General features: G+C 43.2%; 1 protein-coding gene across 2 annotated transcripts; it reads left to right on the top strand.

Moving 5' to 3' along the window:
• Nucleotides 1-3,286: 3,286 nt before the first annotated feature.
• On the top strand, nucleotides 3,287-23,998 carry rell1 (RELT like 1). Of its 2 annotated transcripts, XM_029139649.3 has the most exons (8): nucleotides 3,293-3,710; nucleotides 9,742-9,945; nucleotides 12,090-12,161; nucleotides 15,308-15,362; nucleotides 18,149-18,397; nucleotides 19,870-19,993; nucleotides 21,445-21,482; nucleotides 21,573-23,998. In XM_029139649.3, the coding sequence occupies exons 1-7, from the start codon at nucleotides 3,686-3,688 to the stop codon at nucleotides 21,472-21,474; spliced, it is 759 nt and encodes a 252-aa protein (XP_028995482.1). In that variant the 5' UTR covers nucleotides 3,293-3,685; the 3' UTR covers nucleotides 21,475-21,482; nucleotides 21,573-23,998. The 2 variants fall into 2 exon arrangements, with proteins under 2 accessions (XP_028995472.1, XP_028995482.1); XM_029139639.3 differs by lacking the exons at nucleotides 21,445-21,482; nucleotides 21,573-23,998 and adding an exon at nucleotides 20,093-21,419 and having other exon boundaries at nucleotides 3,287-3,710.
• The last annotated feature ends 1,448 nt before the right edge of the window (nucleotides 23,999-25,446 follow it).

The following is a 25,446-nucleotide window of genomic DNA, read 5'->3' as shown; positions in this document are numbered from 1 at the left end:
AGTCGACCCCCTCCAGTTTGCATATGAACCCATCTAGGAGTGGATGATGCCGTCACACATCTGCTCCATCGCATACAACCACCTGGACACGCCTGGAGCCTCAGTGAGGATCTTTGATCTCTCCAGTGCATTTAACACCATTCGGCCCACATTGCTGGGAGAGAAACTGAAGGACATATGCAGGTTTAGCCCCCTCCATGAATCATGGACCACCTCACCAACCACCCCCACCTGCAGAACTGTGTGTCTGACACCGTGCTCTGCAGCACAGGGGCTCCACAGGGGACAGTCCTGTCTCCCTTCCTCTTCACCCTGTGGACCTCAGACTTCAGGTACATCCCAGAGTCCTGTCATCTCCAGACGTTCCCTGATGACTCTGCTATTGTAGGATGTGTCCAGGGTGGTGATGTCACAGTATCAGGGAGTGGTGGACAGCTTTGTGGACTGGTGTGGACAGAACCACCTCCAGCTAAACATCAGTAAAACTAAGGAGGCCCCTCTCACTATTAAAAATGAAGCGGTGGAGGTGGTGACCAAGTACAAATACCTGGGAGTGTACTTGGACAAGAAACTGGACTGGGAATGTTACATTTTTGTCATTGTATATTTTTTTAACTTTCTCTATTCAGCTGTTGCCAACCAAAGAAACTCACTATTGTTGTGCATTGCAGGTGTATAAAATCAGATGAAGGGTGAGTAGATGAAATAGACAGTTTCTAGTCTTTTTCCGTCTTCTGACGATTGTAGCTTTTTCACCAGTCCAACAGATACACATGAAAAATCCAGTTATCTGATAAATGATCTGTTATTTTCAACTTACTCTGGTATTTTAGGTCTTGTATACACAGAAAACGCACAGTAGTTATGTTCATTAATAGACTGGTACAGTAGCTGTACACAGGAGCTGGAACTGAACATCGGCCCCCTTCGCACCCCTGTTGAGCTGCACCTGCCCTTAAAACCATCTTAAATGCATTTCATCAGAGTCTCAAAGTGTCTTCTTTCTGACCACAGCCACTTAGTATGACACTAATACGAAGAGGACCAGCCCAGTACGGAGCTTCAGCGTCCGCATGCGTGTAAGTGCTGTTTGAGCTTTTTGGCTGCGCGTTACTTTCGTACTTACGGCATCGCCCGGACCGCTGCATGCACATGTCAACGTGCTCTCGGCCCGGTGACGTCATTTGTTCTCTTCGCTCTGTGTGAAGGCACGCGGCCGACGGGGTGGTTGCTGTTGGACCGTAAACAGAGCAGATGTAGGGCACTTATGCCAGTGTGTAAATATGTATCACTAGTTTAATACAAGGAGCAGAGTAGGAAAAACAGCAATAAGACATCAAAACAGTCACATTAACTAGTCAAATCGTTTCTTATTACACATATTGTGAATATGCGTAGTTTGGCCTCGTGCCATAGTTTGTATATTTTGTACATTATGTACATACTTTTGAAGCTGCTGGTGATTTGCATTATTTTTCTCTTGCTTTCTAGATAAATTAATGTCTGATTGTTGTTTTTTTGTTTCACTTTGATGCTTTTGTAGGACTCAGAGTAAACAGTTTGTTGTGCTGACCTTATTTCAGCTTGATTAAGTGCTTCACCTTTGTATCACATTTTCATTTACACTAGTACATTTTCACTTTGCATCACGTTTGGTTTTGGTTCCTGGTTTGCGCAGGAGGAGGGGACAGTCCTCCTTTGGCTCTAAACAGCCATTACACTATACCACCAGCAGTCAGCTCAGCCCCACTCACAACCACCAGAGGCCTGGAGAACCCACCGCCCACAGGCTCAAGTAGCTCTGAGCCACTTAGTCACTATAGCGTCTTATCTGCACCCAAGCCTGAATAAGACCATCACATCTGAAGCAAGAGACCATTTTATATGCTACAACAACATGAAACACTGAGTGTATATTGAAACCAACTCCAGCTGTTGTTGTTTTAATGCTGTCCATCAGCAATAACAAAGGTGATTTTGTCCACTAGAGGGTGGCATTGGGCTACAGGACTGAAATAACAGGAGACATTAAGCTGGAGTGGTGACTTACTAGAGATGATTTAATTTGTAGAAAGCCTTGAGAATGACCTCTGGTAGAGTCTTGTTCATAAGCCCAGGTGAACCTCTCCCCACTGCCTGGCTACAGGCGCATTTTGAGCATGACATGAACATCCTAAAGGCTGTTTTTCCACCCTCCTTATTTTGATGCAGATTTTCTTTTGGAAACAAGTGCAAAACACAATTTAATTGTGCTAAGAATGTCCTGCATGATCCTAACATGCAGAAAGGGTGGTAAAGTAATATAAGCACTCAGCCATGAAGAGCACACCTTGTGTCAACTCCTCTATTTCTTGTGATCCTCAGGGGCGAGGACTCCTGGACGCCAACGTCAGCAAGGCAATGTGTTCCACTTAAGAATCATTGGAGAACCATAGACAGAAAAAAATTGCATATCTCATATCAATATTATTTGTGTAATCCATTACAGAAGAGTTAAACATAAAACTAATGTGCACCAGAGGATGATGATTTATCTTGTACGCACATGAAAAATTTGCTTGATGGACTGTCTGGAAGCCACCACTAGCTACATGTGTTCCCCTATTCTCAGACTGCTGCAGCTTTTAACAAGGATTTAACATATAGAGTCTTTAAATCAGCTCATTAAATAAGAACTATGAACTATTTAGATGGATTTGCCTTCTGAGGGGTGAACTCATCATCATTCTCTGCCCTTCTACATTTCACTGACCTGTTCACAGTCACCTGTAAACTACAGACTTCAATCGGTTTTACATGAAATTACACAGCGAGTGGAAGATGTATTTGACCTAGTTTTTAGATAAATATAGACATGTTGATATTTATCTTGACTTTGAACCTGCTCTACATTTGTTACACTATGTCTTGCAATGCATGTTCAAAATATATATTCCCTACAGTGGCAACATTACAGATTGTTAACGTAACAGACCAGTATAATTTGACATTTGATGGTCAATTTGACCAATGACAATAAAAGCCTACTTGCCTTAACAACCTATAACCACTAGATGTCCTGTCAATGTAATTTAGCTTCCCAAAGTGAACGCGTTTATTTTAAATAATCACGTGACCATTGTAACTACCATAAAGTCTTTTTAATTATTATTACAGTTTACATTTGAAGTGTAGCTTAAATTCTAAACTTCAAATTTGTGTTATTGTCCTTTTGGCATTTGTCCCTTGGAACCCGAATCTACTTCCGGTGACAATGGCGGCACCTCTCTCACTAATATTAGGCTTTCTGCCTTACTATGATGACGCCTATTGACGCCTGAGGCTGTTTGGTGTGATTATGCATCATTTAGTGACAACATTGATTTCACTGGAGCGCGTTTAGAGTTTATAAATGGCCCATAAAAATCTATGTCGTATTACAAACGACTTTTTCGAAGCAATAAACGAAGGCGGAAGTGTCTGTCAGTAAATGCTGTTGCGGTGCCTGTTCCACTCTCTGGTGGCGGCAGCGCGGCTTTATGCGCAGGGTGTATCCTCTGTTTGTAAATCAGGAAGTTGGCTCATGCTTGCCCCTCCTTTATTTCGGTTTGACCGCGGTTGATGGGGACAGACGACTAGAAGCTGAGTGGCCGTTTGTCGGAACGATCTCCAGCCGTCCACCGGCTAGCTGCGGTCCTGCCTGGGAATGGCTAACTCCACAGACCTCCTTGGTAAGTTTTCCCCCTCCTACTTAACGTCTCCGTGGACGTGTCATTGCAGTTCGATAATATCCAAACTGTTTTCATCCCCTGCTCAAAAGTTAGGTTTTTTTTTACCCAAGTTAACGCTGCGGGGTCACCATTTTTTGTGAAAACGTAGCTACAGTGTAAGCTAACCTAGCATGAATAAATTCAACTGTAGACATATTTATTTTAGCAGAAGACAGATAGTCATCGTGTACATCTACTATAGAAAAAGGGCTAATACAAATACTTAGCTCATATCATAAAAGTATTAATAAGTGTCTAACGTGACGGGGCACGCAAGATGTTCTTTGAGTTGCTTTTAGAAATGGAATAAATACACAAATGAAGCTAAATATTAGCCCAAAGTCCGAGTAACGGACTTAAAATACGCTGCTTTCACTTTACATCTGAAGGACACGCTTAAAAATGGTCAAAATCTACAACAACACGAGGACCTTTAGTGAGTACTTTTGTGAGTTATTGGATGTCGTTTGATATAGTTTGTGTTACTGATGAACCCTATGAACTTGATACTGCTGTTAATTGTGAGTGTACGCTATACACGTAGTTCACATTTGTTCCACGTGTGCTTCATAAATGCGGCTTATGTAATGCGTTCAGGACTCGTTTCAGTGTAATTCATGTACAGCTTCAAGAGAACAAATTGAAAAATAAAGAAAAGTAGAATATAACATCTTATTTGTAATAGTGTGACTTCATATGGAAGCAAAATAGGTAGTGCTGTCCTAAGGTTATATTATTCTGATAAGTTTGTAATACTCAGCAGCAAATTATTGTCATTTCAATATTTAGTCTCAAGACTCATTTTAGTGATCATTACAATGCTATATAAATCCCTTAATTTTAATACAAAAATATTTTAAAAGTTGATACAAACTACAATTGTGACAGTTTAAAGTTTTGCCTACTATTGGGGTGGTACAGATATAACCTGTTAGCAGGTAATTACCAGTTTGTGCAATGGAAAAACTCATTAAACAAACTTAAATCCAATAATAACCCTGACTCAAATGGCCCTTTAAAATAAAGTTCACTTTCAAGGTCTGCTTATCACTTTCTGATTCATGGAGGTTCACTGGATTAGATCATAGCCTAAAAAAAGTGAGTTTATTTGTGTCGTCAACATGATGTATGCGTAATGTGTCTATGGGCCTAGTTTGACCAGGGGCTACTTGTGTGTTGTGAGCGGCAAAACATAGAAGCTACAATTGCCCACAAAAGTGGGCAGTACTTGGTTCCTTACAGACCTTTGCTTCAGACATAGACGTCATGTTCCTCCTCAATCAGGGATCTGTTCCCATCAAGTTCCTTTCAGCCAAAAAGTCTCAAATGAACAACCTTGAGAATGAAGACTGCACCTTTTTAAGTGACCTTTTCTCAGATACTTATATCTTACATCTTGTTGAGTTACCGTACAGTCTTTATAGCATGAATAAATTCTCCTTTTATTTTATGTTTATTCTTAAAAGTATGGTACATCTGTGACAGATGATGTGTTAATACCAGTAAAGCGTTTGTTGTGAGGTGATACACTGGTAATATGTAAGCACTATTATTCCTAAAACAGAACATGTAATGAAAACACTGTACTAGTCCAGAGTGTAAAGTACATGTAAACATAAAAAAAGTTATGTTTAGTACCAAAACTACCCAAATTTATTAGTGTATTAAGTACTGTACGACAAAATTATCATTGATTGCTCTTTGTAGATTGTATAGATTTCTCCTTCACTATGATTGTGTATAGTATTTTAGTTGTGGTATACTTTTAATACTGTGATCTCTCTGACGGTGTAATAAAGTTCAGCTGTTATTAAGGGTGTGATGAAATTTTGTGCCACAAGGTCTTGTGACATATACAAGTATGTGAAACTCTGTTTCATGAGTGTTCCAGAGTTTTCGCACGAAATGACCATTGAAGACACTTCTGCCAAACACATTGGGTACCAGGTGGACACAATACCTGGCAGCAGAGTGACAGATAAGACCTGAACAAAATGTAAAAAATGCAAGAAGGCCTTTGTGAGCCTGCGGTTTGTGTTTCAATGGGCAGGGGCTGTCTGTTATCATACATACAGTATGTTGTAATTCTGGTAGCTGTCATGCACCGTGAGAAGGAAAAAAATCACAAAACCAACCTAAGTCGCCCAAGCTGTAATTCTACAGTTTTTGTGGACACAGATAGTGTATATACAAAGTGTGCCACAGCTGAGAGGTGCAGCACTTTGGTAAAATGGAAGGAGCTTTTTACTCCTAAACCTCCTAAACCAGGTTAGGCTTAATAAAATAGAAGCTCCGTTTGGAATGGAAATGGAATCCTCTGAGCGTGTATGATTGCCTGTGATGTACTGGTGACCTGTCCAGGCTGTAACCTGCCTCTCGCCCAAATAAAAGCTAGGATAAACTCCAACACCCCCGTGACTTTTCAAGGCCAAACGGTTCCGATGATGGATGAAAGAGACATGATAGTGACGTCTGACCAGCAGCACCACATCAAAATTCACTGTAACGTACAATTATTTAAGTTGCTTACGTACATCAGGATCTAAATGCTGGCTTTTGTCAGGGCTGAGGATAAAGTAGGGAAGTTTCATCTTTTGTTTTTCCACTGGAAAAATCTGATGCCAGTGACTTCTGACAAATACCAAGGCCTGGTGAAAGTGCTGGGATTGTGCTAGTGACTTGGACTGTACGGTTACACAGTGAGTTGGAACCCCGTTGTCAGAGCAAACCTAAACCTTCAGAAAGAAAGGGTTGACAATGTGAAAACAATATTTACATACTGTATGATAATATGCATCTTTCTAGGAAGCCATAATTAAAAGCCATAAAAAGAAACAGTTGTCTTGCAGTATCTAAGGTAGGCTTAGTGACTGCGTCAATACTGCATTTTGAATCCTCTTCAGGATGCTGTTTGAGTGCAGAAATGAATGGTAGGAAAGCAAACAATGGTCTCCTTGTCGGTGCGTAGATAATATACATAAAAAAAGTTTAAACATGGCTTACCAGGATAAATTATTTAACAACAATCACAAACATTGGCAGTCCCATGAATATAGTTTTGTTCCACAGAAGAATACTGTAACTACATTAAAACATAATCAAGTATCCTTCTTTTTTTCCATCTGCTGCTCGCTTGTAACCTTTAAAAAGCTGGGCCATGTTCCATGTTCCATGAGAAGTTTGTGGTTTGCCAAAGGCCAGTGCTGAAACCTCAGGCTCATTCAATTACAGCTCATCATCCACTATGCTGGTCTGGAAGCAACAATACATTAGTGTAAGTGTGTGTCTACACAGCACACACTTGCTCAACTACCAGGGCAGCTTTGGCTGTTTTCACCACTTCATGTAAAGTAGTTTTAGGTTACATTAAAACAGCAGACGTGAGTTCTCTCGTCAGGCCCCTAGAAAGACTTGTATTAAACAAACGATATTCAATGGGAGTTGACTCAAGTTCCCACGAGTGAACAAGCTCTCTGCCTAGAGAATTGTGAAACACTGTTGTAGACAGGTTTTAGGCCAAGCATTAGGTAGGTATAGTCTGTAGCTATGGCAGTAATTTGTATTTACTTGCGACTAAAGCCAGCTGGTATTAGGAATATCCAGCTTGATGCCGGCAGAAGAGTCAAATGCCATCTGAGGGAGTGGGCCTTAAAGTTTTCCAGGAACAAATGAGGAGTTAGCTGAGTGGATGCTGCTCCAAACTAAACAGGTATGAGCACTGGAGACGTGCCATTACTCATATCAAGCTGAGGTTTCAGACACGCCAGTGACAGAAAGGCTGCTGCTACGTTGTTATTAGGATGCTGTTGGCATTCTAAAACGCCAGTTGATTCGGTCTAAAAATTATATTTTATACAATATATTGTTATATAAGTCAACTAATGTAATCAATTACTTTAAATAACCAGGTTATTACTTAAGGATTCTGCTTGTACATTGAGTGAAATTGAAATTTTCTTACTCACTGAACAGTATAAGAATGCAGGCAAGACCTTTTGTGCCAGTACATGCACATACTTGTCTATGTGCAGAGCTGAACTTGATAAACCCAGACTTATTTGGGAAGTCTTCATCATTGCGAGAGTTTCTAGGGTATTTTGTCATCACCATCTGGTGTTGGCTTCTGGCGAAGTGATGGGGAAGAACTTTCTCTGATCGCTGTTCAGTGACTCTGTACTGACTATATGGATAATAACCTCAAATGACAGGGTTGTTTCAATTAAACTGAATTCATATTTGATTATTTGAATCATTTCCGGTGTTTCACCAGCTGCTTATAATTTCCAACCATGAGGGAAATGGGTAAACCTCGATGGTCCAAGGTTTTGGTCCATTAGTGTTTGTGATCTTGTTGCAGATTTGTCTAATTTGTTGATGTGGTCAATTCAAAAAGTTCCACTGTGTTTACTTTTAGTGGGTGGCTAAAGTGGGTGGTTTTCTATATTCTTCTGTGTTGGTTCTACATTTTATAAGATATGGCAGATACCTTTCTGAGCTGCACTTAACATTGTTGTCTTGTGGTCATGACAGTGTGTTATTTGCTTACGTAGGCGCAGGTGGAATGAAAGGAGGAGTGACAGATGTTTTAGTGGCTACATTTGACAGGCATTATTAATAGTAGCTAAAATAGTTCCCTACCTGAGCACACGATCAGAAGAATGGGTATAAAAATGTCCAGAAGACACACAACACACAGCAAAATTAGTCATGGTTCAGGTTTTGCTGTATCTCTGAAGACACTTACTTTCCCATTGTGTTTGCAGTCATTGATATAAAACTTATAAGCTGCAGGAAATTAAACTAGCAGAAGAGCGGTGCTGTGGACTTAGCTTGCACTTTAAAGGATGTTTCTGACTTTAGGTCAGCTCAGATTAAGTGGTTTACTGCTGTTCAACAATGTCGTGCTTTAAATAGTGACCTAGTCTTTCTTTTTACCAAAGCCCACAATGGGCAGTTAGTTCTGCAAATCATGATTGCATAAAACCACGTCTTTAGTTTCTATTCATCACGTGACTGGGATTCACCCACTCTCTGATCCATTTTATTACTTTTAAACACTTCTTGTTAACTGGTAATAACTCGCTAAGGGGCAACACGCTAGTGTGGATTAACACATAGGCATGGGGCAGGCAGTTGTCTGTGACTGGGCTTTATTAGTCTGTCTGTTGTGATGGATCATGCAACTACAGGAATGCACCAGGAGACATGGTGAGGTGCAGGGGAAATGCCATGAAGGTTTAATACGCCTGAGATGCTGTCTGCTGTCTGTCTCACTCTCTCTGACCGTTTTTGTCTCAAATACACTGAACAGAAAAGCAGACAAAAGCCTTGTTGTGTATTGTGCCGTCATGGCTCACGTGGTGCAGCAGCAACAAGATGCAGGAGAGCCTTCGCCCATCGCTGGCCACGGGTCACGGTCAAGCCTTTGTAGCCTTTGACCTTGACAGTAAGAGTCCATTTCGACCACAATGGAAATAAAACTTAATTTTTTTTAATTCAAATTATTTCAGAAGTTTCAGCAGCCTCGCTGGAATATTAAGTTGTTACATACATCTCTTGCACGTGCAACAGAAGCTATGATAGTAATAATGATAATAATAAGTCTAAAATCTGTAAAGGTGAGGACCCATGCGCACGGAGCAGCATCTAGTATGTTTGCACACCTGCTTGTGCTCTGCTATAATTTGTGAGGTAAACACTGTCACAAAACACATGCTGTATGTGGACTCCAAAGCATAATAAAGCTATAAACCTGGACACTAGCACCACTGAGAAAACAAGCTCTTTTGCTTCACGCGTTTCTGAATTACACCCACTTACTTCAAACTGCTTCGATAGAAACCTGGCCTTTAAAGTTAGTTTTCACTGCCATTGTGAGTGTTGTTTTAAGTGTCGTTTATCTATCCTCTCTCTTTCTATGTCCTTGTATAGTACAGTAATCAAAACCAGATCATTAAATCTTCCCCTTTTGTGCCTCTTTATTTTCTAACAGAGCCAGGTACCAAATCTGAAGGTGGAGACAAGGGGCACTCGGACTATACTCTCCTGTCCATCTTGCCCGTTTTCTTTCTCTTGGGCTTGGTCGGGGTGGTGATCTGCCATGTCTTGAAAAAGAAAGGCTACCGATGCACCACGGAGGCCGAGGGTGCTGAAGAGGAGGTTTTCGAGGAAGAGAAAGATCCTGAACTGGGCGGAGGTAAGACGATCTGAATTAGATGATAGGAGAGGTGAGGCAATTGAATAAACTCAGAGGTGTTGAAACAAAAAATGTGACATTGTGGGAAAAACCTGTCACTGATGGGCAAAGAATGTCCGTCAGCATTATGATTATGTGTTTATTCCTCTAAGTGTATGCAGCTGTTTTCTCTCTGTACACGACACACCCAAAGTGATTGTTCAACCAGGTTTCTATGAATCCTTTACAGTGGATGTAATGGAAAGAGTTTGTGTCAGCTAAACAAAAATTAATCATGTTCTTTGGGAGGAGTGAAGATCGAAGTCTGTGTTTTAAAGTCATTGTTATTCTCTTCATATTTTAACAACAGTAGCTCATATTGACAGCCTAATCAAATGAAACGTGAAGTCAAACTCTGTCAGAATGGGATCGGTTGCTTTACAAATGCAGAGGTGGTGGTTACCTTTGTTTGGGTTTCAGTAAGCATTGGCACGTACAGGGTTTTCCTGAAATGTGATACTGAGAATCCAGGCCAGTAAAGTCAGGCCGACGCTCTCACCTGCTCCCTGGGGACGGGCTTGAACTATATTCCTCACTATAATGAGTTTGATGTGTGCCAGGTTACGGAAAGATTCTCTTTGCCAAAACGCAGTAGCTGGCATTGTTTTAAACACTGGGTCAAGAAGTGCCTGAAAATATGTAGGGCAGATGTTATCTAGAAAAAAAGGAATTGGTAATTTACAAATGTTTGCTCTTGTGTCAAGTGATTATCTTCCAGTTCAGTTGTCTGAAAAACCTCATTTGTTTGCATCTGTGAACATTTAATCATACCGTTACAAAAAATTTTGTTTAAAAAAAAATGTTTAGTTTTGAAAATCTGCTTTCTGATTATAGATGTAGAATTTTATTTGTATATTTGAGAAATGTTTGATGTTCTCACATCTAGCGCTGTGTTGAGTCATGGCTAACTTGCTATCAGATTCTGTCTTGTTGCTTCTGATGCTGAACAGTTTGCTATCTTGCTGAGGCACACCACCACTAACCACTCTTATGTGCACAACCTCTGCAAAGCTCTTTGGCATGTGCAGTATAGACATGAGGAATGTACTGTTTAAGTTGTATATACTGTATGCTTATCTGTTGACCTGCACACTCTTTGACAGTCGTGCTGCTCACGTGCTGTGTTTTTCATATCTACAAAAGCTTGATTTTTTTTCTCCAAGTGACTCTTGGTAACTGTGGCCACATTTCTTGGTTTTTTTCCGCCTGCAGTCAAAGTGAGTTAGTGTTTTCCCCCATTGTATCTGTGACAACCCAACCCAGTCTTTGTCATACATCGAAACAAAAGAACAGAGAATTCATTCACCAAGTTCACTATCCTCTTTTCCTGAGAGTCTGGTTTCTTAGTTTTACCCTTGCTCATTCTGCTTCTCTCTCTCGTACCTTCTGACCTTCTAATCTTGTGACAAGCATTTGCATGCGGCTGTAGATGACTTGGTGGTGTGATGTTTATGAAATGAGGAAAATCTCAGAAAGCAATCAACAGGAAGCTGTAGGAAGTGCCTCACTTGGGTGTGTGGAGAGAAGGAAGACACATATTCCAGTTTTGAGTCTTAGTGGAAGCAATGAATACAAATACAGTGTGTATTATTGTGTGTACGACTGTTAGCTCTTAGTTTTAGAAGTCACAACATTAGCGGTTTGACTTCAGCTTAAGAGACAAAGTTTTCCTTCAGGGGTTTTTTAATAAGAAAGAACTTAAGTAGAGTAAATGCTGTATTTGCATTCGAGTTAGTACTAGAACGTCAGTTCTTAACCTCATCTTGCAGGAATAATGTATTATCTTGTCTCAATTTGATTTCTTTGAAAGATATTGGTCCCACAGAAGAGTGAGTGAGTGAGTGAGTGAGTGAGTGAGTGAGTGAGTGAGTGAGTGAGTGAGTGAGTGAGTGAGTGAGTGAGTGAGTCCATTTAAATTATTTTACTTTTTTTTTTACGTATTTATTTTACGGCAAGTTATATTAAGTGTTCCTACATTATGATTTATGGGTATCTTGTTTCTCATTTACAAAATGAGTGAGTCTGTTCATTGTTCAGCTCTGGCTAGAACATTGTAGTAGTTTTTAACTAGCTATTTAACAACAGTGTTTCTCTGTTTCTTCCAGAGATGAACGACACATTCAGTGATAACAATGACACAGTCGGACAGATTGTGACTTTCATCATGAACAATGAAGGTATGTGCAGTATCCCACACTTTTGTAAACCCAATAGTGCAGTTAGACTCAGATTCTCTTCACATCTATGTTCTTGTGCAATGAGGCAAGACACGTTTTCTGCCTTTTTAGCTTTGCTCTACAGCCTAATGTATTTGAACTTTGAACCGTGAAATCACTACAGCCTCCAGTGGCCAGATGGTTTTAGTGTGACAGGGGCCTGACCTCTTATCCAGGTAATACTGGTACCATGTTTGTTGTCTTGTCTGAGAAGTAGCACAAGCAGGGAATGCGAGGACATGGACAAGGCTGTTGTTGGCCTGTTAACATTTGCAGCTCCTGCTGGGTATGTTTACAAGACGACCACTGTCAAGTCCAGCCCTCCTCCATGGAGGTTTTACAGCTGTTATTTGACTATTGTTTTGGCATTTCCCTCACTGTGTAGGAAGGAAGTGTGTGTGATTAGTATAGTGGAAGCGGTGTGGATGCGACACTCCTCTCAGGACTCAGAGTCTGACGGATAAGGGTGACTGCAGGCTAATTCAAACGGAAATGTTGAATGACTGTGGAACTGCCTGAAATGTGACCCTATTGCCAGGTAATTAAACTGGGATGTCCTGGAAATTAGATGCTTCTGGCAAGTAAATGCTTTTATTTAGTTTGAGTCGAGTTCAGAAGTGGCAGTGAGGCAGCGTTGCTTCATCTTCCTAGCATGAATCAGATGAACATGCATGTTGATCGAAACTGGAACACGCTTAGCATGGAAGTCCTGCTAAATACTCAAGTCTATCTGAAAGGACTGCATTAGAATTGGCAGAATTGCCATGGGGTTGATGGATAATGTATGCTTTTCTTGGCACTTCAATGTTCAGTCTTCAGTTATTTCAGTTCATTAGTAGTTTTACTTGGGAGATGTCCATAAAAAGATGTGGAGATAAGTTTTCCCATGACACGCGCTGGCCTGCTGGGTAAGATATTGACTCTGTGTGTGCTCAGATGAAGTGTTTATCAAACTGGAGGGAAGGGTTGTATACGGTGAAGGAGGAGGGAGACCCCGGGTGTTTCACAGCAGGGAGCTTTTACTGACTAGTTTAAAAGTGAAAACATGTTTTAGACAACTTAGACTAAATGATACCAAGCCCAAGGGAGATATAGGAAGAAAGAAGGTAATAAAGAAGATTATCCTCCAGTAAATCATGCTATAATTTTGACTAGGTGCTGCTCTCCACTCTGGTCTTACACAACCTAAAACGATGTGGATGTAGAGATATGTCTTTCCAAAGGCTTGTGGCTTAGGGCTCTACATTTCCTGGATAATGCTCTTAGCTTCAATCAAAGATGAGGATTTGATAATTCCTTTAGAGAGAATATGACATAATTTGAACCCACTTACACAAAGTCTAGGAATAAGTTGACTGTAATCTAAGCTGGCCCCTTGAATGAGCCTCTGACTGTGCTCAGAACCAGATCTAGTGTTTGTATATATGCTAAGGGAAAAGCACCTTCAGTTGGAGCTGTGAATGAAAACAAATCCAGTAGACTTGACTTATGAATAAGCACTAAATAAACATGCGGTAAATGGTTTATAACATACTAATATAGCAGCTCTCCTTCTGCTTGTTGAACATCAAACGCTCCTGGATTCTTTATTATTGTAACAAAAATTGTCATAGGTAAAAAAATCCTCTTTGGTGCCTATAGCTGTCAAATAGGGAGGTTAAATAGATGAGAATGCTTGTCTCAAACACAAACATCTGTTGACCCTGGACAATAGTTCAAGTACAGCAGTTATTTTCCACCTCAGTCGAGCAGAGTCAATATTTTAAAGTCCTCTATTGAGAGACGTTTAGCTGTGAAGATCCACTCCTCCAGCTAGTTCAGCCACATGACTAACACACAGCAACACAACGCACGCCGGATTGCTGCTAATGTGGACGTTTTTGTGAGTCTTTGCTGCTGTTGGACTGTGACTCACCCCTGCAGTGTCGTGTGGTAACAGTCAGTCTGTTTCAGGATCCCTACCGTGAAATTATATGCGTTCAGGTCATTGCGTCCAAGATGATCGTCTCAACCTTTTAACCGACACACCCACAACCTACGCACCCAAGCCTTTACTAGCACGTGAAGAAGCTAATGTGCAGCAGTTGCAATTGTTTGTGTAAAAATGCACAGGGTGTGACGCCTTAGTGAAGACTGCCATCTGCAGACGAGGACATTATTAATTTTTTTTTAATCAACCTCAGAATAATATCCATATAAAGGATAAATAACTTGTCTATACAGAAACATTATGAGCTGTGACTGTGATAAGTGTGCTGAAAGCTGCTGTGTGTGGCTCACACATGACTACGCTATTTAAAAAAAACCTTTATCTTCTTAAATTTAAATGTCTTTAATGTTTCCAATGAACAATTAAATTTAAATATTGAAAAGCGAACACTTTGCTTAACTTGAACCCTCAGGAACGTAGCTAACGTCGGCTCCTACGCCGTTTCTCTATCCTCAAACTGTTAAACAAACCCCTAAAGCAAAAGCAGGTTTCCAACCTTCCGACTAAAAATAACTAGCGGTCATCACCAAGGATGTTTTCTTCCTTTAACCCCCCCGTGGCGCCTGATGAGCCTGGCTAATAAGGTATCGCGCGCCCTTGTGTTTACATAGAGTCCTGACATAAAACTCCTACGTCCTCCTGCATGACTCATCTTCTGTCTCAGTCCTGCTCTGTGCTGCTCCCTGTTTTCCAAGCTGAGGTCCTTTTCGTCTGTGTGCACCGTGTGTTCCTGGTGAAGTCACTGAACGCATCAGGCCGGGGCCTTAGGGAAATCTATGGGAGCACATTATGTAAATCTATGTCTGCACTGTTGGTTCTGTATTAACTCTGCTTTGTCTCAAGCTGGAGTTAGTTGGTCATGTGCAAACTGTGCGAGTCGGGCTTAATTTCTTTGTGCCATTATAGAGATGTTTATCCTGCCCTGGTGGGGCTCCTTCCCCTGAGGTGTGCAGTAATTGTGTGCTCTAGCTGCATGCGATGTGCCATTTAATTTTGCTAAGGAGTTAATCTGTTGCAGCCATCCTTCAATAAGCACTGCTTCTGAAGTCACTGGAGTGTCCCCCTGCTAATTCCCAACACGCTTTTTACGTCTCTAACTTTTTCTTTCCATCCACAGCAAATTCAGACGCCCTGAAAGCCATGGTTCACGAGACCAGCATCGATTCTGATGGGTGAGTGTGAGGCGTTTCTACCGAAGCCTTCATTCAGTCTGCGTGTTTCGTTATCCATCTAATATAATCTATTGAAGGAACAGCCCGAGTTGATTTGCAGTTTACACCACGAGGTGGCGCCATCAGCCTTCGTAGCGGCCTGGCGGCGCTGGGAGCACGCGGGGCAGGAAACGAGCAGCTGAGGCAATGGGGCCGCGTTCCTCTTCTGATACTCCTCCAGATTGGCCGGGTCTGATTGAGGGCAAGCGGCTGGGGACTGTGCCTGAAATGCCACTGCGCCCTATATCACTGTGCGGTGGTATTATTAAACCGTGTGTGTCCAAGTGGGACTTGACAAACAAAGTGGTGGAAATACTAGAGTAGCTGGCGTTAAGCTGTAAGCCGCAGCCTCTCGAATGGAAGAGTTTGCCGCTTACTCACTACTTCACATGAATGCAGACAGAAAAATTATACGCATCACACTGGGAGTAACTGGTTTATACAGTGTTTTGGCATATCAATTGAAAATAATTGGCTTGATTACTGAACTGCACTTACTGGCCACTCATAGCCACCATATTTATTTAAAAAGAGCTAAGAGGCTATTTAGAACCACCTTATTTTACAGTAATGCACTTTAGTACTTTAGCAGCGATTAGACCATAGGTGATGGAGTTAGCTTCATCTGCTTATGTCTGGGTTGTGACATTTTTACTTAGTTCCAGTAACTGTCTATGTGGTGAAGCAAATTATACTGTATGTTAATGAACATTTAATAATCCCCACAGGGACATTTTGTAAACGGGGACAGATCAGCTTAGAGCCCAAGGAGGAAATGATCTTTCCACTGTGTAGAAGCTGCTGCTGGATGCAGCATATCAGAGAACCTCATCCAGCTTCACTTTATTTGACTTGAAATGCTGTAGAATTGAAATGAACCGTTATTCAGCTTCACTCACCCCAGCGTCTAAAAGAAGTAGCCTAGTTTCTTACTGTCGTACGAGGACAGCTGATGTTTCATTACCTGGGAGCTGTTTGCCCTAATCTCACCATTTTAGAGCGACATCATCTTAAAACAAACGGTGTCTAGAGACGGTGTTTTCAGCCAAGTCATTAAGCCAACATTAGCTACAGCTGATGAAATCTGCTAGTTGACACTCAGCCAGCTAATTCTGCATCAGCCATCTAGAAAAGAGAAGCCTTCAGTGGGGAATCAAACAGCAGTTGTTTAAAGAAACATTAAGATGCAACAGTAATGAGCAGGTGCTCTGAAGTCCAGGGTTCTCCTAAAAGCATGAAATCGATGGGCCTTGAAATGGATTTCAGTGGGTCGCTCACATTTTGACATTCACATCTCAAACCAAAGGCCTTGCGTTACTCACTTTGAAATGACCCTTCACTCCTCATCCTGCCGCTGATCCGTAGAAAGCGGCGAGCGGAGTAAATGAGCAAGTGTAGCGCTGCGTCGCCGCTGAGATAAGGGGAGCCGGACAGATTGGAGGCGGAGATGCTTGTGACAGCAGAGGAGTCCGAGTAAATCGAGTTAGTGGAGTCCTGCGCTGTATGTTTCTACCCGCTCTCTCCTCCTGTCATCTTTTTCATCCTGCTACATATTGTTCTGGTAGGAACACGAGATAAAAACTGTTGAGAGCTGTCGCGGATAAATACGAACTCTCCCAGCAATTATTTCCAAAGGTATTCTGTGTGTCCTGGCAGGAATCGGCAAATGTACACGTTTCCCCAGCGTCACCGTCACGTGTCCACCGTCTCCTGCAGCCCTGGTTTCTCCCATCAGTCTGTCTCTTTGTTTCCCTTCGCCTGCTTCTCTGTACCGGCCTCTGCGATTACTCTTCATATCCTTCTTTCAGCCAGCGTGGGCAACCTGCCAGTGGATCACTTAGAGATGGAGGAAGAGGGGTGTCGGTGGGGGCAATTTGTGGGACACTTATGCAGGAAGCCGTACAGACGGATGGACAGAAAAAGGACGAGTGGGGGGGGTTCCCGGAGGGGGTGACTGTAGCGTGGCCAGGCCTGCTATCTGCCGCTCCACATTTGCTGCTTAACTTCCATGCTCTGCTCTCTGTCCATTGGTTCGCCACCTCTCTGCCATCCTTCAATCCCCTTCCCTCATTGTGCACATCAGTCAGTGTCCCCTTGTGATGCGCTTGCTCTCATCTGCGGGCCGGACTCTTGTTTCACACCACTCCGCTCATCAGGGATCCTCAGCCTAAATGCATATGTGGGTCCGATGCAGGAAGGTTTCCGTTCATCTCCGTGAGCTGTGCCAATGCGCGCTGTGTCCGTCGTCTTCAGACTGAATTACGCCTGATATCGCTCACTCAGGTTCCTGCTATTTGGTGATAAAACGCATCGCAGATACAGCTGCTCCTCTGTCAAGAAATGTAAATGCATAAGTCTGACACGACGTTAACCAGCACAGATGAAGTGCTTGTCCACTTCCTGTCCTCTTTCTGTCTCCATTCTCTTAAACATCCATTTCAGTGGGATTAACTTTGAAAGGCCCAACTCATTATTACGCTGCCGGTCTCCGGACACACCTTCATATGAATACAGCCTGTATGTAATGTGCTCATGTGTGCTGCGGAAACACTGTTTGTTCTACCTTTGTGTGTAAACAATGTGAAGAGCTGCTCTCCAGGGCCATTAAACATGCATCCAGCTCCACTCAGAAAGGGAAGATGTGAGGGCAGGCCGACAAGTGCGCCGGCCTCAGTTAGTGCCTCTTCACAGACCGCTTGTGTTGTTACACCACTTCTAATATGTGAACTATATCCTTCACTCCCCAGTCCTCCTCTCACCCCCGTCTCCCCCACCTCGCCGACGCCGCCGCTGACCCCCGTGTCGCCGGGCGCGCCCGCGGCCGCCGCCAAGCACACCTGCAGCCACCTGCACACCATCGGCGGCGCCAGCGGCCACAAGAACATCTGCATCCGCTGCAACCAGAAGAAGTGGCCGCTGATGAGGAAGCCGTCGACGCACAGGGCGGAGCCGCGGCGCAGCCACCACGGGGAGGTCACGGTCCTCGCCGTCGGCAGGTGAGCACGTGCAGACGCGCGCCTTCCCGTCACCTTGGGGCCGCTGAGGCTTAGCACGGTTCAGCGGAGCGGAAACAGTAGCCCTCATCTCCACATGACTCTGCTGCTACATGCGTTTCTCCCAGTTTACGGATGTATGTGTTGAATTTACATTATTAGCCTTGTCCACATGGGCTGATTATTGGACCCTGGAGATTAATGTGAACTAAAACTTTGTTGTTTTTATTTTAGATGTGTATTTAGATCTTGACACGAAAAATATATTAATACCCTGGAAAATTTTAAAATGCATGAATATAATCTCACAGACAAAGGATAAAACATTGACCATAAATAATCATGATTTTTGCAACAGTCATCGTCTTATGAAGACTCACACAGAATGTAACAGTAATGTTTAACTTGGTTGTGTTAAATAGGCCTCAGATTTCTGTGTTTGTGTTAAAAGCTGTGGAGTAGTATTGCAGTCAGAGCCTCTTCTCTTGTGCAGTCTGACAAATCAGAGTTGTGACAGTGCAAGGTTGTTGTTGCTTAACAAAAACATTTTAATCCGCAGAGTTTCTGAGAATCATACCACACAGTGATTTCATTAGTAGAGGGAATCGAAGCCCTCCTCAGTCTGGCCCAGAGGTATATCAGACATTAATACACGCGCTGCCCTTAAAATCAAACATTAACCACTGTAGGAGAATGATACACCTTTGTTTTGCTGTGCACTTTGACGCAAAACAAGTGACCTGGAAAACAGTCAAGGTGAAGCAGGAGAAATGGAAGATGGAGAGTTCAGAGTGCGCTGAGCTGCCAGGTTCCCTGTGTCGTGGTTCCCACCAACCCGAAGTGAACAATAACCAGCTAAACTGTTTGTGATGCCGGAATTAAAGAAATGATTTTATATGTTCTCTAGTGAGTCAGGAAAGCTAGGCCCAGGAGGAGGAAGCATCGCTGCCCAGTGTCCTGCTGTGAGCTGATTGGGATGCAGAGAGGCTGCTTCTCATTCGCTCCCCCAGATAAATGGCCGCAAACGCAGCGAGGGTCACTGTGACCTGGATACGAATATTCATCTGCTCCTTTAATTAAAGCTTTAGAGTGTGCATGGGTAGATGGGAGGTGCGGCACTCAGCTCGGTGAGAATCACACTTAACGTGGGAAGAGGCAGAGGCAGACGCCGGCTGTGGCACAAATGAGGAATGCTGGAACCCGCCGAGTTTTAAGTTCAGTAATATGAAGTTTAGCCGTGGCTCCTCCTGCACGGCTCTTATTTATGCGGCCTTGTAGGTAAATAAACTAAAAATAAAAGAACAGCACATTGGGTCATGCAAATTGTGTTTTTATGTTGACCCAGAAAAATAATTCACGCTCCACAAACATCCTTGAAAGTGTTGAACTTCACGGCATCCATCTAATGAGCCAGCTCTGCAGCAGGAACTCCTGACTTGTGTGTTTTGGGTTCATTTATTTTTGCCTCTCTTCAGGTTTCGGGTGACAAAGTGTGATAAACCTGTCAGGGAGAGGCGAACTCTGCTCAGTTCTGACTCCAATGGGGCTGTTCCTGCTTCGTCCACGGAGGCGGAACCCAGGAACCGGACAACATCGGAGGTTTGTGTCCTGGAAGCGTCTCGGTCTGACTCTCCTGTGTCTCGCTCTTTTCCTGCTGAGAAATGAGTGTTGCTTTTGTTTGTTCGTTTTCCTCCACAGCTGGTCAGATTACGCAGAAGGCCGCAGATGCTAACTTGAACCAGCCTTTACTTCCTAAACAAAGGCTGGAGCATAGGCTCTATACACACAGCTGTTGTTGTCGTCTTCCTGTCTTATGTTTTAGCGTCAATGTGATTTTTAAGAAATGGGATAGATCCAGTATTTACGGATCAGTGCTACGAAGCTCAGGTGCAGCAGCGTTCAGCCTCCTGCGCCGCTGTTTACATCGCAGCATTGCTGTGTTACAGGTGATCATGATCAGCCTCCACTTATCTCTCCTCAGCGTTTAATTCATTGTTTACTTGACTGTGCACTGAAATTGTCTTCCCGTCTGCGCTGCTGTTGAATAACGCAGACATTTCCTCACAGCTGATTGCGTTTCAGATTGAGACAGAACATTCAGAAACTATAAAACGTCGTGGCTGCCTGATGGTAAAACTCTGAGGACAAACTGAAAATCTATTGGAAGATAGGGATAGATTTTATGTAAAACTCGTAATGCACCAGACCAGGAATATATTTAAACTGTGGTGAATTTAAAAAAATGATCACCCCGACCTAGACAAAGTTCTTGGAAGAAATAACCAATACGACTAATCGGACACAAGAGTCTCTAACTTCCAAAAGTCATTGCCAGAGGATCAGGAGAAGACGCACTTCAGGAGCACGTCAGTAGCTGTGCAGCTCAGATTATTTTAAAAGCTGACGCATCATCATCATGTGCGTTTGTCAGGGCTTCTTCTACAGTTTAGGTAGGTAGTTAGGTAAGTTAGGTACGCAGCCAAAACTGAAATATGTGTCATGGTGCTGAAGATCCAACATTAAATATTTAATCCTCCTCTATGAAAAGATTAAACCCTCTTTTGAAAGCAAGGTTCCATGTTGTCACAGTGTGAAAGTCTGAAAGATTAATTATGTCAGTTTAAACATTGTGACTGGTATTTATTCTTAAAATGCCTCTGGTGCTGTGTCACACACCACCGAGCTCCTCTTGTTTGCATTCTGACCTAAATCGCCCAGCAGATCCGTAATGTGATTCTTAGCTTAAGGATGAGTGTGTTCATATTCACTAGACGTTGACTTGGTGCCTGAATTCCATTTGTTTCAGGCTGCAGAAACGCTGTGCTCAGGTTTCATAGACGTTGCAAATAATCCATTTACAGCTTTGGAAAACCAAAAACACTGACGGAGAGTCAGTGTTTGTCACTTCACACTGTTGACTTTTAGCTTTCTTGTATTGATTGTGTGAGAGAGAAAAATGTCTTCAGCCCAAGAAAACAGGCGAAGCCTTGAGCACTGCGTAACCGACTTAATCTGACTGAAACCTGTTGAATTCTGTTGTTTTTCACCAGACAGAAAACCTGAACACAGAGAAACGGTAGAAATCCAGGTAAGACGTTGTTATTTATCATCCATCTGATAAATCGCCTTTTCCCACAGCCAGGCGGTGTCTAACTACCGTGTTTCCTCAACTTGGCAGGTTTCCACCGACATGGCTGAACATCTGGACATTTCCCAAACCCAAATGAGAACATTAGAACATGAGCAAAGAGCGAACCAGAGGCGCAGATTCGGTGCGGGAGTCGTCCCTCCACGTGGTCACGACACACAGGGAGTGTTGCTGGCGAAGAGAAGCAGTGGTTCAGCAGTTTAATAACTAGACAGGGGTAAGGTGTGTGTGTGTTTCTGGTAGCAGCTCACATACATATTGTCCTGTGTTACATAGAGGGGCCCCTGGCGATGTCACGGAGGCCTGAACCAGGGCTCTCCCCAAATGAACTTATTATGTGGTCCATGATGTGCGCTCAAAACCACAGCGTCAGTCAGTAAATTACAAAATGAAGCCTCCAGGTAAAGAGGAAGAAGAGGAGGAAGAAGGAACAACCTGATCCAGCCACAGAGCCAGGAAGTAGACGACGGATGTGTTTATTATGAGACGCCATAAGAGAAAAGCCGCTCTAATCGCCTGCTGCAACGGCGTGAACGTGATGTCAAGATGTTCCCTGTCATCAGCGAGATGAAGCCTCACGGCCTCACGCGTTGTCGGGTCAGCGTGTCTGCCTTTAAAATGCATTAGCTCTTTATTAGAGTTGCTTTTTCAAATTGACCTCTAGTAGAACATAAAACATCATAAATCAAATGAGCTCTAATATTCAGATCCAGCGGGCACAAAGTCCAACTTGGAGCCTTTAAAAGCTGCATTTATTGTTTTGGTTTATATCTCAGATGTATTTTACATCATTGATATATTTATATGTAGGTTTGTGTCTGATATTGTTGGCTCAGGTCCGGTTTCTGTTGCTGCAGAATGCTCCACTTCCATCTCCAGGTAGCTGCTAATGCTAATCTGCCACGCTGCAGGTAACACTCGGAGGAGTGAGAACAGAGACGTGAGAAGACAGATTCTGAGTTTGACACAAGTGGCCCCCTTTTAATTTCACATCTTACCTAATCAGTTGTGAACCGAAGGAATCTAGACTGGTGCAACTATAAGTTATGATGCTGCATGAAGAAAAGTGTACAGTCTTTTTAAGAATTTGTTAAAATGTATCCTTGATACCAAAACTATAGTTTTAAATGCATTTTATTATTATATTGCAAATATACTGTATAATAGGACGTATATTAAAGGAACAGACATTTAACTAGCTTCAAAGCAAATTTCCTGTAATTATTCATTTTAATCGATCTTGTGTGTGAAGGCAAAACTCAACTGAAGCCACTTAATTTAAGTCTGGATTAATCGTGTTACCTTGAGCTGCCTTCATCATTGTACAAGCGACTTAATGTAAGGATCTCCAGCAGGATGTAGTGCCTTTCATTCGGTAGAATGTTTTAAAGTCTGGCAACGGCTCAGCAAACTGGAAGGTTGACGACGTTAATGAGCGTTTACAGCAAACGCGTCATGTCTGTGTTGAATGTTATCTCCACAAACACTTTAAGTTTGACTTTAAATGTGCACGAGGGAGAAAGAACGTGCAAAACGGCCACACCTCAAAGCGTAATGGACTTGTTGTCCTACTGAGGAGCATGAGTCCTAGTTCTGAGTTCATGAGAACCATTATCAACCCTTGTCGTGTGATTTGTGGCTCTTTGGACGGTGAATCATGCAAAAACTGGAAGCCTTCACTTTCATATAAATCATCACACTGAGTCTGAAATCAGCAGTTTACCTCAACGTAAAGCCACTGATGGCAGCTAAGGTCCCAGTGAAGAGCCTTTATCTGACGAGGAGACGACAGACACACAGTAAAAACTGCATAAACACACGTTTGTGTTTGTTTTGGCTGTTACCTTTCTTTCCTGGTTTTATTGGCTGTTTAAAGTGAACGGGGGCGGAGCCTGCTCTGATTCACATTCAGATTTAATGTATATGCAGCATGTGTCGACATGAGAACAGAAGCATGGCCCACAGTCTGAAGCAGCCACGTTTGGGGGAAAAAGTAAATCTCTATGACTCAACATTGAGAGAAAAAGTAAAATCTTTGAAGTTTTTCAATTTGTGACATTCAATATTTATTTTTATGCCTGCACTTTTGACAATACCCAGAACAAATCAAGTGTCTACCTCTTTTGTGGAAGAAGTGAGCGACATCGAGGCTGAAGTCGGAACGCTTGACCCACACCGGAGACTCTCGCGTCTCTTCCAGCTTCTGCTGCTTTGAGTTTGACCCTTTTCCAAATCTGTATGTGCTCCTGTGTGTGAGCGCGTCCCTCCAGAGACTCTCGTGAGGCGAGATGCGATCAGCCTCGCGTTCAGCCTCAATCAAAGCATGTACGCGTTCATTGTGCCTCCGTTTTTAAACGTACCTTTTGTTGTTCACATTTTTGGGACCGTGCTTTGTTTTTATTGTTATTGTCATGCCAAAATAAAAGCAAATAAACATGACTGCTACTACACATCAAGCCATAAATCACTGGCGTGGTGGTTATATAAGCGCTGACAGCCTATAGCGGCGTGCGCTGACCTGAAGGCCCAGCGCTGCCTCTCCGCTCCCTCGTCCGTCTGCGCCATCTGTCCTCATATTCTGTTCTGTCTCATTTCCCTCCTTCCTTCCTCCCTTTCCTTCCCTCCTTCCCTCCCTCGCTCTTCGTGTCGTAATGAAAAGATGATTTGTCTTTTTCATCTCCAGCGGGCAGTCAGACGACCCCAGGGCTCTCCGTCGCATTATTTCCAGATAATCGAGATGAGATGGAGACGTGGAGGTGTTTGAGCCGGGATTAAGGACACTCGACTCTTTGTTTCCTCTTGACCTTTCGGCGTCTCCTCGGGTCAAGTCGCTCAAAGACGACCAATGACGGTCGTTTCAAATCTGCCAGTTTGGCCTGTTGGCGCCGTAAATTATTAAGGCCCAATTATTCGGCACAGCAGCCAGATTAAACCGTTGTCAAACACGCCTGTGAAAGGCACACCTGCTGCTGGAGGGAGGCTCCGCTTTCAGGGTGTTGACAGACATTTACATGCAGCGCATTAGGAGCAGGCGCCCCCGCCCACGGCTGTGGGCTCAGAGCAAACCGACCTCCCACCCCCGCGTGTGCACACGCCGTCTTCAGGGTGTCACAGAGACGCCGCTGACGGGGCAGAACGCGGACCTGGTGCAAATATTGACTGCTGCTGTTTGCTCTCGCCGTCTCTGGGACAAAACACAAAGGGTGTCGCTGGTTTGGTGAAACGGTTCTCACACTAGGTTGAAAAAAAAAAGGTCTCTGTGAGGAAATGTAGGTATGCACTTAAAATGCTGTAGATTATAATGAAGCTCCGTCCCGTGTCTCCTGTCATAAGCAGTAAATTTATCTGAGGCGCTGAATAATTCAGGCCCGCGGGCGACAGGGTTCCCATGCTGATGCCAGGCTAAGTGTCCTACATACGCTGTTATCTTTGTCTCTGGATATCAGCCAAGAAGATGAGGCTGTGGCGCAGACAGGGGGGGGGGCATTTGGGAGGCGAGGGAGGAAGTCTAGTCAATGTTTACCACCTTTGAGCAGCATCAGGGCTGCAGAAACCATGACCTCCTGAAATGGCCGCCGGCCGGCCTGACTTTAGGTGCAGCGGGAAGATTTAAAGGAGCTTTTTGACCCAGGGGTTTAATGTGTACTGTAACTGTAGTGGACCATTAGCTCGTTTCCAGGCAGGTGAGGTAGTTCCTCCTGGGCTTCATTGTAAGACTTTTCAGGTGAATTCAAAAGGCTTTAAGAGGCAGGAAGTGGGGAAGTGAATTTACAGGAAACCTCTGTACTGCAGGTGAGTGACCTCACTGCGTGAATCAACAGAAGCTGCGGTTTATGGGAATATTTCCTCCTCGGAGACAAAGGAGTGTATGTGTGTGTGTGTACGACAATTAAGGGTGACATCA

The sequence above is a fragment of the Betta splendens genome, chromosome 2 (genome assembly GCF_900634795.4).
Source record: "Betta splendens chromosome 2, fBetSpl5.4, whole genome shotgun sequence".
NCBI lineage: Eukaryota > Metazoa > Chordata > Actinopteri > Anabantiformes > Osphronemidae > Betta > Betta splendens.
Note: the sequence above shows the minus strand (reverse complement) of the source record. Positions and strands in the feature narration are given on the sequence as shown.

Bases quoted from the DNA above. Each gene is read 5' to 3' on its own strand.
- rell1 (XM_029139639.3), top strand. From the start codon at position 3,686: ATGGCTAACTCCACAGACCTCCTTG. The intron at 12,162-15,307 runs GTATGTGCAGTA...TTCCATCCACAG, and splicing joins TTTCATCATGAACAATGAAG to CAAATTCAGACGCCCTGAAA. The intron at 19,994-20,092 runs GTTTGTGTCCTG...TTTCCTCCACAG, and splicing joins GGAACCGGACAACATCGGAG to CTGGTCAGATTACGCAGAAG.